The 14,927-nt window shown below is 47.1% G+C and overlaps 7 protein-coding genes across 7 annotated transcripts; 2 read left to right on the plus strand and 5 right to left on the minus strand.

Annotated features, from left to right (window-relative positions):
• Positions 1-68: 68 nt before the first annotated feature.
• On the minus strand, positions 69-1,235 carry N7483_011371 (uncharacterized protein; the record flags this gene model as incomplete). The annotated part of the gene is made up of 1 exon (XM_057094798.1): positions 69-1,235. One exon carries the CDS (start codon positions 1,233-1,235, stop codon positions 69-71), a length of 1,167 nt encoding a protein of 388 aa, XP_056940769.1.
• Positions 1,236-1,291: 56 nt separating this feature from the next.
• On the minus strand, positions 1,292-2,091 carry N7483_011372 (lysophospholipase 1; the record flags this gene model as incomplete). The annotated part of the gene is made up of 2 exons (XM_057094799.1): positions 1,292-1,950; positions 2,052-2,091. 2 exons carry the CDS (start codon positions 2,089-2,091, stop codon positions 1,292-1,294), a joined length of 699 nt encoding a protein of 232 aa, XP_056940770.1.
• A 1,315-nt stretch (positions 2,092-3,406) lies between these two features.
• N7483_011373 (uncharacterized protein) lies at positions 3,407-4,725 on the minus strand (the record flags this gene model as incomplete). Its single annotated transcript, XM_057094800.1, has 2 exons — positions 3,407-3,991; positions 4,048-4,725. The coding sequence occupies 2 exons, from the start codon at positions 4,723-4,725 to the stop codon at positions 3,407-3,409; spliced, it is 1,263 nt and encodes a 420-aa protein (XP_056940771.1).
• A 2,024-nt stretch (positions 4,726-6,749) lies between these two features.
• N7483_011374 (uncharacterized protein) lies at positions 6,750-7,238 on the minus strand (the record flags this gene model as incomplete). Its single annotated transcript, XM_057094801.1, has 1 exon — positions 6,750-7,238. One exon carries the CDS (start codon positions 7,236-7,238, stop codon positions 6,750-6,752), a length of 489 nt encoding a protein of 162 aa, XP_056940772.1.
• An 831-nt stretch (positions 7,239-8,069) lies between these two features.
• N7483_011375 (M20 family metallopeptidase) lies at positions 8,070-9,332 on the plus strand (the record flags this gene model as incomplete). The annotated part of the gene is made up of 1 exon (XM_057094802.1): positions 8,070-9,332. One exon carries the CDS (start codon positions 8,070-8,072, stop codon positions 9,330-9,332), a length of 1,263 nt encoding a protein of 420 aa, XP_056940773.1.
• Positions 9,333-9,515: 183 nt separating this feature from the next.
• N7483_011376 (PI-PLC domain-containing protein) lies at positions 9,516-11,026 on the minus strand (the record flags this gene model as incomplete). The annotated part of the gene is made up of 3 exons (XM_057094803.1): positions 9,516-9,739; positions 9,798-10,397; positions 10,462-11,026. The coding sequence occupies 3 exons, from the start codon at positions 11,024-11,026 to the stop codon at positions 9,516-9,518; spliced, it is 1,389 nt and encodes a 462-aa protein (XP_056940774.1).
• An 812-nt stretch (positions 11,027-11,838) lies between these two features.
• Positions 11,839-13,037, plus strand: N7483_011377 (SUR7/PalI family protein; the record flags this gene model as incomplete). The annotated part of the gene is made up of 2 exons (XM_057094804.1): positions 11,839-12,277; positions 12,412-13,037. 2 exons carry the CDS (start codon positions 11,839-11,841, stop codon positions 13,035-13,037), a joined length of 1,065 nt encoding a protein of 354 aa, XP_056940775.1.
• Between the last annotated feature and the right edge of the window lie 1,890 nt (positions 13,038-14,927).

Below are 14,927 nucleotides of genomic sequence, written 5' to 3' on the forward strand. Positions count from 1 at the left end.
AAACATTTTCTCATATCCATATCAGGGATCAAATTGGCACCTTTCCTTGCCGCCATATCATCAATCGATCATAAAATAATTGATGGTTCATACGGCGCAGGTGTATGACTATCAATCGTTCCATTCCAGCAGTATCGCTTGAAGCAACGCGCACAGGCCTCTGGGACCTGTGTCTTCGTCCTATCAAAAGATCGACTAAGGACCGCACAGCCTACACAAGTCGTCCATTCGGCATCCAGCGTGCCATTCGCCTGAGTAGCAACATTGAAGCCATTCGTAATCATGTCATCTCGGGCAGAGGCAGTGTAGTGTGTCTGCAACTCTGTAATATTGGACATGTATGTGATAGGGTGGTTGGGTAGGTAGACAATCAACGGGGCTGGAACGGTCAAGTTGGAGCTGTTACAGCCGAAGAATGATGGACCAGCATTCAGACCCAGGTTCAGGAAGGTGTTGACATCTGGTACTGAGGGAAATGAGGTGTCATTTGCTAGGTCGACTAGACTGCGCTCATATGCGTCCCCGAGAGTTGTACCGTTCGGCCATAAGTTCCCGGTTGTCCTGGCAGAGTCGACGGCGAAGATCACATCCACGTTACGCTTTCGCTGGATAAGTGGATTGAATGGAATGTTTTGACCGTCTTCGCCGCCATCTACGAGTGTAAGTCGCTTATCCTCCGCAAATGGTGATGTGTCGGGGTTGTATTGGTAGAAGGGGTTTGGATCAAAGGCTGAAGCTCCAGCCAGTGTGGCATTGGTTGTGTTAAGAGCGAAGATGACTTCTTTCATAACGTATTCGACTCCCTCTGCCATTTCGGCACCGGAAGTAGTATTGGTTGAGAGGAGGCTCATTTCGTATTCGAGAATCGCGATAATGTCGTCCCCGTCCTCGTTCCAGATATCGCTTGATGTGCCAGTTATAAAGCCCGCGTTATCAAAACCACGGACGCAGGTCTCATTATCTGGGACTTTTCCGTCGACGAACCGGGTGCCTAGGTATTCCAAAGGTGCGAACCCGTATATAGAGTTATCGTAGGTACCAAACTCCCATGGTGTTACCTCGTAGATGGGCTCTGACATGGTAGGATCTGACTCGACATCGGAGAAAGATTGTCCGTCCAGAACTACCAGTGGCAATGGTAGATCAGCCTCTTGGAAAGCCTGATTTTTCGAAATGGAGGACCAAGCAATATCGACTCCGCCATGGCTGGCATTGAAAAAGTAATAGCCTTGCATCCGGCCCCTGAGAATTCGGTCAGTTGCGTGCTATGAAATATAGGGAGAGGTTATTATTACCAAATATCTGGATCACTAACGGTGAAGCCCGCGGCTTTCTTGGCGTGGATTTGAGTGGTCAAGTTGCCCCAAAATTCGGTTGTTGTCATGCTGGTTGGACCAGAAAAGAAGTTCTCAGATGAGAAGTCCCAGAAATCTTCCTGCAATGCTGTGACCGACGTCAAATTGTTGATATAGATCGAGCCGAGGAACCAAGACCCGCCACTGAGGGCTGAAAAATAGGTGCTTGACTGCAGCAAACCACCAAGCTGACCCTTGCCCAGTGTATCCTCAGTGCGACTATCGAAGGCCTTGAAAGCACCAGCACCATTCAAAGCTGCTGCTAGACCACCGCCAGAGATTGCAAAGCCAATGGTCGGTAAATCTGCGGTATCTTCCGCGTGGCTTTCGATATAAGCCAATGCGTCGAAATCGTCAATTTCCACATGACCGAAAAACTGCTTCAGGCCTGAGTTTGTCTTCTCACGTCGCTTCTCCAGCCATGATCTTTCCTCGGGAGAGATGCTGGTTGCAGCGCGAATACTGGGTCGGTTTATTGGACAGGTGACATTGACTGGTGCGTAGCCGTTATGGGAATTGCGATGGGCGCGAGAATTCAACCCCGTGCTTCGTACCACTGCTGGTTTGATAATTGGGGCAGGACTGGCAATGGCAACTAGGTGGACGGTTTATCAATATTTGGACAGCGAAGAAGAGCTCGGCAGCGGTGCCATGGTAATCAATTTAAGAGAAAGAAAAAGAAAAACAACAACTTACAAGGCAGGAAGCCCAAAGCAATAGGTTCGGTGAACCTCATAATTCAACACAGGCTTAAGCGAACTGATGGCTCTCAGGCATAAGAGCTATTATCATGTCTGTCCTTCGGGGAAAACACTCATATTTGAGCTTGGCGAAAAGGCTTGTGTTTGCGAAGGTGACATCAATTGAACCCCGCATGGTTTAGGCCGTATATGAGATACAAAGACAACTGTTGACTGCGGAGCCTAAGTGGATACATACAAAAATGGGTAGCATCGCGACCGAATGATATCTTGGGCCTGTTCAGGTCCTTGATCTCAGATCAAGGCTTAGCACATGCACTAATGCATGCTGCGCAAGCGATTGAGAACGTTGAACAAAGAGAAGGGTCAACCCCTGTAGTCGAGTGGACCATGATCCACACCGGCGCAGCTAGACTTTGGGGAAGTAGGACATGCGCTATGTTCGAAGCAGGATGTACCGCGAGCCGGACAAGGCTGAGCCGCCAGGGGATAGACATATTCGAACCTTTTTATCTTCGGAGATACCGGGTGCAGTATGTACGGAGTACGAAGTACGATGAGCAGTGTTATCCCAAACAAAGAATCCCAGCGGCTCCACCAGCTGTCGGGTCGTCGGATGTGATGGCAAGTTCCTCTTTGAACTAGGGCGCTTGCGGGTACTTGCTCCGATTTAATTGCCTGATACTCTTTGGGTACCAAGGAGGAAAATTTAGACTTAGCACCTGGATAGGTAGTAGTCTTTCTTCAGTATACTAGAAATAATTGCGTAGCAAAATCAGCCCCTGTTGCCATATCAAAGAAGACAATAAGGAACGATTTTGTGCTCCGCGAGCATTAGGCGTCCGCCTCCGCAACTTAAGTCCGAGTGATCGACCACTAATTAGCCAGCCACTCCCGGTTCCAGGGCTGCGCCAATCCGCGCAAGCAGCTATGAGTGCTATTGGTCTTGAGAATGGGTTGGGTGCAGGGTCACCGTTGCCTGGGAAACTTTTGTTTGAGTGGATCGAGGACGAAAAACTCCCATGTATTCTAGGGAGTTTTTGCTAGGATGCAGCATACTCCGTGATCAACTATTCAATAACTGTGCCCAAGACTGAAAGTGAAGCATTGAGGTGGATCCAGTAGGTACCCGCTCGTCCGGCCAAAACCTTGGAATTGCGGGAAGAAATATTTTCTGGGATACCGCCTGGGTTCCTATGGGATGCCGATGGGATGCCGGTGGGATAAGCTAGCTGAAAACAACTTGAATATTCATTTAATGCCATAGACAGAAATTGTAATGACCTTGAATTTGATTTATCGGATTCCTTTGAGAATGATAAAGTGAGCTAGAGCCGCCCAAAATTAGCATCATATCCATTGAAATCCTCCTTGGTGTGATGCAAATGCTCCCGCTTGAGAAATCCAACGATCTTCGCAGTCCTCTGAATTTTCCCCATTGGAAACTTGGTCAAGATTAAATATGCCTGGGAGAGAGAATTGTAGGTCTCGAAGAGAGAGAAGACACTCGTCCGGCGATTTTAATCCACCACGGGGTCGAAACCCAGACTCATCTTCCAACAGAATTCCAGGGTCGTTCACTTGAGCATGTTGACAAACTTTGTAAAGAGCCAAATTAAATTGCTTGACCTCCTGAATCCGAAATGGGCTGCATACTCCTTGTTCACTCTCTGAAAGATATTGATCGTGTATCGACGGGTAATAAAACATATCTCTTTTGAGACAGGTCCGCGCCAGACTGAATAGAAGTCGAGATGGCATTTCAGGCAAAACATGTTGCAACTGGAGATTCAAGATATCGCTTGTTAGAAGGGAAAATATAAGTTGGATTAGAATGCCTTGGTAGGTTTCAAGTGGCCATGGTCCGCCTTCCGGCGCCAGAATCTCCTGGAGTTGCATTTCGGACTCGTCTTGATCTGATATGTCCCATTTATCCTGCAGGTCAATTAGCGATCATAGCTTGTTTGACTTTGATAAGGTATTAATCCTACTCTTTGCTCCAAAATCGATGTAGTTAATCTTTGGTGTAAGTCTTTCGCCAATCCTTGCGAAGTACTATCCTGCATTACCCATAGTCCCATCATCACCACGGAGTGTACAAGAAATGGCGGTTTTTTATCAGCATTGAATGTCGTGGGATTGATAAAGGGCCAATTTGGATGAAACTTCTCAAAGTAAGCCTCGATGCACGGTTGAATCTGTGGCATACCCTCAATTGATTCCAGCCCTGGCATTGGAGACAAGTCCATTGGAAGAAAGTGCGACGGATTCAAGTGGTCCGGTTCTCCAGAGAGGAGCGGACTAGGTGGATGCTCAGGTTCTGTCCTAGCTCTCCGCTCTTGTCCTCGCACGCTTTCTCCATAGGAGCAGAACATTTCACGCTGCGAGCACGCCTGACATGGGGTCTGTCCATCACATTTTGACCTTCGGGACCGGCAGAAGGTACATGCTCGCGCTGTACGGGAGAGTTGTAAGTCTCTGTTCCTATGCTGTGTGCGGGAATGCTGTCGAAGAGCATCATTTCTGGAAAATGTACGGTCACAGAAGGGACACTCGAAAGACTGCACTTGACTGTGCCGTTTGGCATGTCGAGTCAGATGGTATTTGTGTCGATAGGCTAAGCCACAGCCAGGGAAGTCGCAGACAAAAGGGGCGTCGTTTCCTGCCATGAGAAAGATTGCCACTAGGTGGGCAGTCGCTAGATCAAGATGAATGCTTTTTTCAAATGGCCGATCGAGAAAGAATGCGTATATAGAAGTAGAAAATGTCAACTGGTAGATATGGGATACCGGGTAAAATTTGGGATACCGAGATTATGGAAGTGGGATATATGGGATGCCGATGGGATAGCGAAAACCCATAATAATTTTAATGTTCCAAATTGCCAACTCACACGGGTTTGACGTGTGCCTCAGGCAACCTTTGACCTCCACCAAATAGACAAGCCCACGCCCACGTTCTGTTGAAGAAACGCAGCCTATTATAATATACCACAAATGACTCAAATGACTTCTTAACCTTCCAAGGTTCACATGAGTACGTTCAAATGTTATCTTGAACACTTTCTCGGAGGCCGAAATCGCACCACCTCCACCTATATGAACTATTCCGTCCTCTTGCCTACAACATCAATTCCGAGTTTTCATATAACAATTTGAAATGCCTGATTACAATTGACAACTTTCATATTTTCCATGAGAATTTGAGTGAAAAATAATTCCTTGTAATTGCGAATGATCGAAGTCTTTCAATCACACCTGGATATGGGTTCACGAACCAGACAGCTTATCTCACCCAGGGCTACTAGTTACCTGTATGCGACTATATAGTAGTTTGACTATCTTACTAGCACTATTTATTCTAAATTTGCTATTTTTCGAGCTGGGAAATTGATGAAATAAACGTAGTCCACGGGTGATGATTGCGTTGGCTCAGCTCCGATCAATCAAACTCATGGAGGATATGAACCACTAGATATAGCCTTCGTTCACAACTTAAAACTACCAAGCATAGATTATCAGATTCAAAGATTCTAAAGAACGATAAGGATAGACATTGAACTACGATAGATATAAAGGCACTCAAATTATCTGCCCGTATATACTAGATCCACACTACCCTCAGTATCGCGCAGCAGGGCTTCATACCGATATGCCTTCATCGTGGGCCCCTTAATATTTTCCAATCCTGTACACGCATCGTACCTTCATACGTGCACAACGGAATTCTCGTCTGGCTTTCTGACAGGACTGGGGCCCTCCGACGCCCTCTATCAAAAGCTCATAGATGTCCACGTCGGCCGTTTAAGGCTGACATCTCGAGACAGCGGGATCCATCGTGGAATCGGTAATTTTGGCAGCGTCGGATCTGGATTTGGTGCTATGGACGGGAAAGCCTAGAGTCGAGGCTCTAAAAACGGTCGGTGGTACTGTATGGATTGGCAGGTGAGTTTGAAAGAGTATTGAAGGAGTATTGAAGGACGAGTTGATGTTGATTCATAGCCAGTCGGTCTCGTGGAGATGAGGTACGGGTTTAAACCCTGGCTTAAATCCCAAGGGTCGCCTGCGGTTAGTGCTGCATGGGAGCAGTGAGTAGCTCCACATACTTTAGAACATCAGTGACTGAAGAACTGTCAGTGCTCCTGCTAGCCCGGTGCTTGGAAAGTTTGAAAAACGATAAACGCCGACACATGTGTAGTAGAAAGAGACTGATCGAAGTCGTTACTTGACAATCCCCTTCTATGTACCGGTTTTCCATTAAACATTTTGATAAGAGCATGGATGACGTACCCCCTTGTCAATGCAGCCCATAGATTACCCTGTAAATCGTGCACGAGATCTCAATGCGCCCGTGGTCTCTGTTGGGATTTGATATTAAACTGGACACATCCGCTCATCACTGCTTGTCGCCGGTATAATTGGTCGGCAGGACACTCCGGTTGAGGAGGGGGGGGCTATGTATAATGAATTCTACAAATCACCATGATCTACATCGGCTAGCGCATCCTGATCTCTTGAGACGCGGCTTGACATACTCGGAAGGAGTCTAGGTTACCAGGAATGGTGATGATCGTTTCTCCGGCGGATAAAGGAACTCTGAGTCCATTTTGCGGGGATATTTGACTTCAAGCTAGGATACATGTTCTGGGGTGGGTGGCCCAAATGCATTGAAGAGTAGATCAATGATCAAATGATTAATCCACGTAGAGTTGTCGTATGGCCGCTTCATCCAATGGTGTATTCGAGCCCTTTCCCGGGTCGATTATTGACTCCTCTGACCTTGTACTGACTGATGATGAGGGAGATGGACACTGGGACTCATCCGGCGGGTCTTTGCTGGCCCCGTGCGTATTTTCAGTGATCCATTTGTCCACCGAGTGATCGTTGCACCGAGCATGATTGAGGAGTTCGTTTTGGAGAGACCAGACTTCGCGCCTCAATGCATCCACTTGCGCTACTAATGAGTCTCGTTTCGCCGTTTCATTCTGCAGCACCTCTTGGATATGATTATATAGTCGCTCCTCCTCTTGGGAGCATAGATCTCCGGCGCTGCTTCCTTCATGTGGAGTGGCCAAGATGATGTCTTGTTCCGAGCCGTAGGTTTTTGATTGAGAGGCTGGGTTGGAGGAACTTGAATCCGCAGAATGTGAAATATTTTGAGCAGTCGTTCTTCTGAGTGCCATTATGGGATCAAATAGTGGTAGACATGGTCATAGTCCGATATCACATCATATAAGGGGAAAGAGGCTGAACTCAGGAGGTCAGTAAGTTTTTTGAAAATTTGGGCTCCAGATTGAGGATTGATCATTACCTTTTATCCTTCATCCATTCAAATTATTTTGAAACAATCTAGTCCATTCATGACGTTCTCCTTTCCGATGCCCCGTAATTGGGATTGATGTGGAGGGGTGTCTTCGAATAGCAGAAACACGGATTTTATATCCACTCCCAGTTTGCCTTGCAACCCACGGCCCGAGCACCGTCAAGCCCTCAGCTGGAGTTGGCCTTACCGTAAGCCGTATTTGTAATGTTATCAGATCTGAGTCAGGAAATATGAATGTGCGCTGACTGAATTCCGCAGTATTTCAGCCCTGGAGTGCCCCGTTGAATATGCCAGTGCTCTTATGCAGGTGGACCCGAAGTTCTGGTTTCACGATAGTTCTGGATCTTAATTCCGCCAAAGAAAAAGAGAACAAGATTATACGCTTGCCTTAATTCAAGCTAGTTGACATGAGGTCAAGATTTTGTTTGCTAGTATGTCTCGACTTGATCTCCCTCTTAAATTCGCCAAATATGAAATATCTCCGTGTTGTCCTACATTGTTGAACGACATTACCCCTCCATCACTAAGTGGATCTAGTGGACCCCAATATCTAGCGTTTATCTCCAATTTCCAAGCCTTTCTTACTCCGATGACTCACTTAAGGGGAAAGATCGTTTAAGATTAAAAAAAATTAAGCTTAACGATCTCTAAAAATCAGATCAAAGAAAACAAAAGCCGCAAAAAATTGAAGATGGCCGAAAATCCGCTATCCAACATTCTTAAAGCCACGTCTCTGGACCTATCGCCGTACGAAGACCTATACAAGTACTTCCACACCAATCCAGAACTCTCTCTGCTGGAAAAAGCCACCTCCGAGAAAATAGCATCTCACCTATCTCAATGGAATGCCTATGAAATTCACCAAAACATAGGAGGCTACGGCCTGGTCGGAGTCCTGCGCAATGGACCAGGAAAGACCATCCTCCTCCGCGCCGATATGGACGCTCTCCCTGTAAAGGAAATCACAGGACTTCCTTACGCAAGTACCAAACGCATGGCCGATTACTCCGGTATGGAACAACCTGTCATGCACGCCTGTGGTCACGATATGCATATTACATGTCTCCTCGCCGCCGCCGAGCTTCTCGCCAAAACAACCTCTCAATGGAGCGGTACTCTCCTAGTCCTCTTCCAACCAAATGAAGAGCGTGGAGCAGGCGCACAAGCCATGGTAGATGACGGACTGTATGAGAAACTCCCAGTACCCGACTACTGTTTCGGTCAACACGTTATGCGCCTTCGCGCTGGACAAATTGGGCTTAGAAACGGAACCATCATGGCTGCTGCGGATAGCATGAAAATCACTGTATTTGGTCGTGGTGGACATGGCTCACTTCCTCATAACGCTATTGATCCCGCGCTCCTTGCGGCGCATATTGTGGTTCGATTACAAGGGATCGTGAGTCGTGAGATTGATCCTACGGATTTGGGTGTCCTCACTGTAGGAAGTTTACATGTTGGACAAGCGGAGAATGTTATCTCGGATCAAGCGGAAATCGGATTGGATTTTCGTACTGTCAAACTGGAGACGAGACAGAAGATTATTGAGGCGATTAAGAGGATTATTACGGCGGAGTGTGTTGCTAGTGGCTCTCCTAAGCCTCCTATCTTTACTCCCACGCGTCGCTTTCCACCCACGGATAATGATGACTTGGCTACAAATCTGTTGAAGGGTGCTTTCGGGGATCACTTTGGGGTGAATTTTGATCCTGATACGCCGAGATCGAATGTTAGTGAGGACTTCTCGACACTGGGTCTTTGTAGAGGGATTCCTTGTGGGTTTTGGTTTCTTGGAGGTATTGAGCAGGGTCTCTGGGATAGAGTCCAGGGCGGCTCTGAGGAGGAGATTCCATCGAACCATTCGGCGCTTTTCGCGCCTGCTATTCAACCTACCATGAGGTCAGGCGTTGATGCCCTCTGTCTTGCGGCTTTAACGTTCCTAAAGAAGGAATAGATTCGATGAAGATTTTGGGTAGTATAATTTGTGATATCTAATTTATCGTTCATACACCGTCCGACCGTACCAAAAGTTCACAGAATGACAGGTCAAAAAGAAATGATTATATCAAGCGCTGTGCCCATGGGCAGTCATATGCAAGATTGGAGTAAAATAATTGCAAGTCGTTATGTCGTGGGATCAGAACGCTGACAGGAAAAACTGTACACCTGCAGCGACCAGCATCAGAGTTGATACGCTGGACATAGAAACACCATGCACGGCAGCTGATGCAGTACCGCAGCAGGATTGGTTGTTGAAAGTGACGTTGTTCATCTCGGCGGCTACCTCGAAGACGGAGCCGTTGAAGTTGCCATCGTTATAGTAATCAACGAGCAGGAAGTTGGGAGGACGATCCCATTTTTCTATAAATATCGTTAGGATTGATTGTTACATGCATATAAACCGTATAGTAGCACTCACCAGTGCACTCTCGGGCCATTGTGCCCAGACTACCAGTAGCATTGTAGGCATTGGTCTCGCTGATCACAGCAGTATTGGGAATGAGCAGATCAATTGAGCCAAAGCTCAACTCAATGTTCAGGTTATGGTTAGCCATATACATTCGCTTCTTCGCCTGCGCAACGGTGATATCTCCCGGTCGCTGCTCTGTACAAGGGAAGGAGCGGTTTGTGGGAGAGAACGGCGTCTCCCACATTTGAGAGAACTCATCCATCAACCACGGGTACGCGGTCTGGTTGGCTTGGTAGTCCATGAAGAGGACCGCCCGCTTACCCGAGATAATCATCTCAGATAGAGTGGGCCAGTCATCAAGACCCATGGGGATCTTAGATGGAGTATACACATAATCATACAGGCCAGAGGACTGGATCGCGGGGACGAAGTGGCTCGGCGAGACGTAGTCATAGTTACCCATCAGAATGGTCACTACATCGTAGGGGTTTTCGCGGATCCACTTCGTCACCGTGGTGAGATAGTCCTCCAGAGTGCCTACATCAAGCAGTGAGCATGAGGTATGGCAGAGCTCCATAGTACCATTCTGGTTATGGGCCTGGAATTGCACTATTCGAGGATATGGTTAGCGCGTGGAATTCCCAGGTCGTAATGATTGGAATGAAGGTCTTACGCATGCGAATTCCATCGTCCAGTTGGTACTTCACAGTGAATTCCTGGTTCGCGGCTGCATTGCCTTTCCGCACGAATGGACTATTATGAGCGGCGACCATGGTGATGTTGGAGTAGCTGCGCTCGCAGTACTCGGCATATCCGTTACATGGGCGAGTATTGGTCGCTATCGCGGATGTACTCGTCGATGTAGCTGTGGCATTCATAGTGGTATTGCTCCCCAAAGTGGTAGTCCCGCCGCCGCCGACCAGCACTGTGACAGAGTTATGGGTTGTTGTATAACTGCTGGTGGAATTGCCCGTCGTTGCGGATGCGTTTTGGGTAATTGTGCTGGTGAGATCGTGGCCATCGGCGAGAGTGATTGTGGTACTATAGATCTCATAGGAACCAGTGGGAACCACGGAGCTGGGGTCTGTGACCGTGGTCGCATCGCTCAGGGCCAGGGACGAGGTACTGGACTCAGTGGTCGAAGCGGTTGTGGTCGAATCAGTGGTCGAATCAGTAGTAGTTGTATCATCAGCGACGGCCACTCCTGCGAGGAGGGCGAGCACTAGTGACCACCGCATTGCGAGGAGTTGATGGTTAGAGAAAAGGGAACTTGCATTTAATTTTTGGGGAAGGGTTTCCCCCAAGACCCCCGAAACCCTGCACTGATTTGCCTAAGGGTTTACAGTGGAGACTGGGCCGACCACCAAGGGGTCTAGGGGAGTCTAAGGAGTAATTGGTGGAGTCAATCGCCCATGGATGACGTTTGACGCCACCGTCGATGGGTCGATTGACCAATAATTTATAAATAAGTAATGGATTGGATATCAGATCCTGGTCAACTTCCTTGCTATTGTACCTTGTAAATTAGGACCTTCCAAGCATAGTAGGTAGAGCGTAGATATTTCAATTTCTATGACAACATTGATGATCCTGATGAACTGGTTAATATGATTGTTTACTATGTTCTAGCATCACCCCTGAGTCCCTGAAATTTTAATCCATATTTATTCCTATATGACTCGAATTGACTCAAAGGATATAAGAATCAATTGATAATATTTTTTTTCTCTTCATAACATTCTCCTTGATTGTTTGACCCCCCCTTAAGTCTCATGATCGGCGCTACACTAGCGCTCAGCCACTGACGATCGCACGGGAAGAGAGCTCATGGGTGGAGCTGATTCACATAATGCTAAACGTTAATGGTAAAAAAACTGAAAAAGAAAAAAGAAATTTTCAAGAACTTGAAGAGGGGAAAATATGCGTCGTCATTGCTTAAATCTGGGAACCTGGAGTACCGAGGAAACCCTGATACACTCCCGGATTTTCTCTCCTTTCAACTTCCCCCATCCTACAACCTACACAGTTCCTCCAACTTATCTGCCTAACTATGGCCGATGGGACGGAGACTGTCAAGGGCAGACGCAGACTGCCGTTCTTCCGCAGTACCCGACCCGATCGGCCCATTGCACGTCGTCGTGAATCAACCGTCCATTGGCACCGAGGAATACGTTCATTCCTTTATCTGATCGCTTGGATCTTTTTGGTGCTGGTCGAGATCGGAAATCTCTATAATAAACCTGTACTACGTGATACTTACTTCCTTTACTTGGACCTCTCCAACATTATCCCGGTCTCGGTACCCAATTCCGTCCTTATCAACTCCATTGCCCGATCAATTGGCCTCCACGATTTCTACCAGGTTGGATTGTGGAACTTTTGTGAGGGATATGATGATGAGGGTATCACGCATTGCTCCAAGCCGGAGACCTTGTACGCCTTTAACCCGGTGAAAATCCTTCTCAATGAACTCTTGTCTGGAGCTAGTAGTAAGTCTAGACCCTCGCTATTTGTCTTCCCCCTGGTCTGGTTGAGGTGGCTGTGAAGCTCTTGGCGATTCTGGGGAACCCCTATCAAGCTCGTTCTAATCATGGTTGCCTGAAACAGTTGCGTTACCTTCCAGCATCACCAGCCCCCCTCAATCTTGCCAGAGTCGCGTCACGATGGATGTTCGGCATTTTCTTGGCTGCTGCGGTTCTCAATTTTATTATGATCTTCCTCAGCCCCTTGGCGGTCTCCTCTCGTCCGCCACAGGCTATTAAATACCTGGTGGGGAAGGATGGCCAGATCGTCGACACAGTCACCAACGGGGACGCCGCTGACGCTCCACAGGGCGGCCGACTGCCCCACCGACGGCGGACATTTTTTCTGCTTCGGTCATTCCCATTTCTTATCCTGACATTTTTCACCGCCCTCCTAACTATTGTTGGATCCGTCGTTGCGACTGTTATGTTTGTCATTTTCGCCAACGTTTTCGAAAATGCGGATGAGAGCTTGAATATTAAGGCCCATGTTGGCACCCAGATGTTCGCTTTTATGTGGGTTGCTTCGGCGTTCAGTCTCTTTGGCTTTGTCGTGCAATTCGGCTCCTGCTGTGCCGCCTGTTGCGGTGGCCACAAGGCCCGCAAGAAGTTGAAGCAGGATGGTGTCAATATCCATGAGAAGAACGCTTTTGTGAAGAGACGCTCAAGTTCGCATGAACGTCCACAAGAGCCCGTGGAGCCTCATGCAGTGTCCACCGAATACTGAGCTACCCCCAAACCTAATTGTGGCTCAGCTAGATTTGATTCTTTTTGTTGAATTTTGGGTTTGTGGATATATTTAAATCTACGAAGTGAACGATCTTGACCAGCATTGAAGCTGGTGTTTACTATTTTGATTGGACCAAAAATATGCAATAGTTTATATATAGATCCGTCCTGCCATACATATACAGTGTTTTCAAATGTTATTTTGTTTCATGAACAAGTCTCCACATGTGCATCACCTTCAAGTTCAAAATGTTCCAAGGTTAGTAGCATCATGGTGCTAGTACATGTTCAATGTTGGACTACTATGTAGTACGGAGTACCAGACAAGAGTGACTTCCAAGGCCAGACAACTGGACATCTGGATGCACTACTATGTAGTAGGACTATGTACTAGCATAGTAGGTAGCCTTGGAACTTGCACCACACATGGATTCTGATGTGCATGCAGGATTGAACATCTGAAGGAACGTTGAGGCCAACTAGTATTAATATTTCATGTTGTGTCCGGGATGAGGGTCCCGGGAATCTGCTACAATAAAATACTCGACGTCCCTGTCTCGGAGTGAGCATCCTGTCCATCTACATCATTGATCCTCCTAGGGAAACAGAGCCATTCTCTGGCTCAATGTCCGCTAAGGTGAAGTGTGTTTCCTCCTCTACTTGAAAAATTAGAAAACGAATAAGTAGCCTAGCATGGGTAAGAAGTACGTACCGCTGAGGAATTGCAAAATATTCAACACTGGCAAAGCAAGAACCCTCAATGGAAGAATCCGACCGAACCCCCATTCTGCTTCATTTCCTATCACTTCAACTGGGGGAAATCCAAACGATTGAGTCTGCTGCAGTACAAAAAAAACAGCAGCCTGAGCTCAAAGGAGCAAAATAAACAATGAACCCTCGAGTCGCGTCGGTTGCCCAGTATGACACCCATTTGGGCGGGTTTCGGATAACCGAACCGCATAGAGCCAGCAGAGAGACGATGAATGCCACTCCAAACATTGTGAGTCTCAATAATGTGCGAAACCATCTATGTTAAAGATCATTCTTCCATGAGCGATACATGTCATGGGCGCAGAAGCGCTGATGTCTTCACCAGTGGATCTGAGTTTCCATTTTACGACGATAATTGACTCGACCAGCATAGCCGGAGGGAGAAGACCAATGCAAATGGTTAATAATACCAACCTGCAAGTTCCCATCCATCTGTTGTTGAGGAAGTATTTCTGTAGAACAAGGACACTCAGAGGATATGCTGATGTTGATGATGTCGCTAGGGAAGAAATAATCCGTCCGTAGTAAATCGGTATAGAATCAAGTTTCATTATCCCGATTACTTGGATTGATAAAGCGACAAGGATATGCTGGTCACTTAATCCGAGTAGAAGTTCTCGGGATATTATAGTCCATCGTTCTCGCGTTTTCTGCTCATTTGGTAGCAGACGATCTATTAGACTCAGAATAGAGCCGTGAACTCCGTCAGGTTGGTTCATGGCTTCGATTGTAAGAATTATGAGGGATATAATGAAGGATGCGATAAAAGCGGCTATAAATGAGATCATAACCTGGAATCAATTAGCGCTGACGTCCGGGTAGTACATTTGGGTTGTCTCTCTCATACCCCGATACCTGCGATGTCCGAGTTAGCGGATACAGCTGTGAGAGCTGTACAGTTCAATCCACCCATATTGATGCCTATGAGGTTGATGATGAGAATGTGACATGAGAATGATCATGATGTGTAGAGTCATAAATTTTGGAATAAGGCTGAGTTGTTGGAACACATGTTTGAACATGGTTTATGCAAAGCTGCCTGCCTTTAGCCCCTCCAACTTCACTCTATTGGTCGATTGTACTGCAGGCTATTAGCTGCGCGGGGGCTTAAGCTCTC

This window comes from Penicillium malachiteum (genome assembly GCF_028827825.1).
Source record: "Penicillium malachiteum strain IBT 17515 chromosome Unknown utg000005l:1.0-9002435.0:326005.0-9005861.0, whole genome shotgun sequence".
Classification (NCBI taxonomy): domain Eukaryota; kingdom Fungi; phylum Ascomycota; class Eurotiomycetes; order Eurotiales; family Aspergillaceae; genus Penicillium; species Penicillium malachiteum.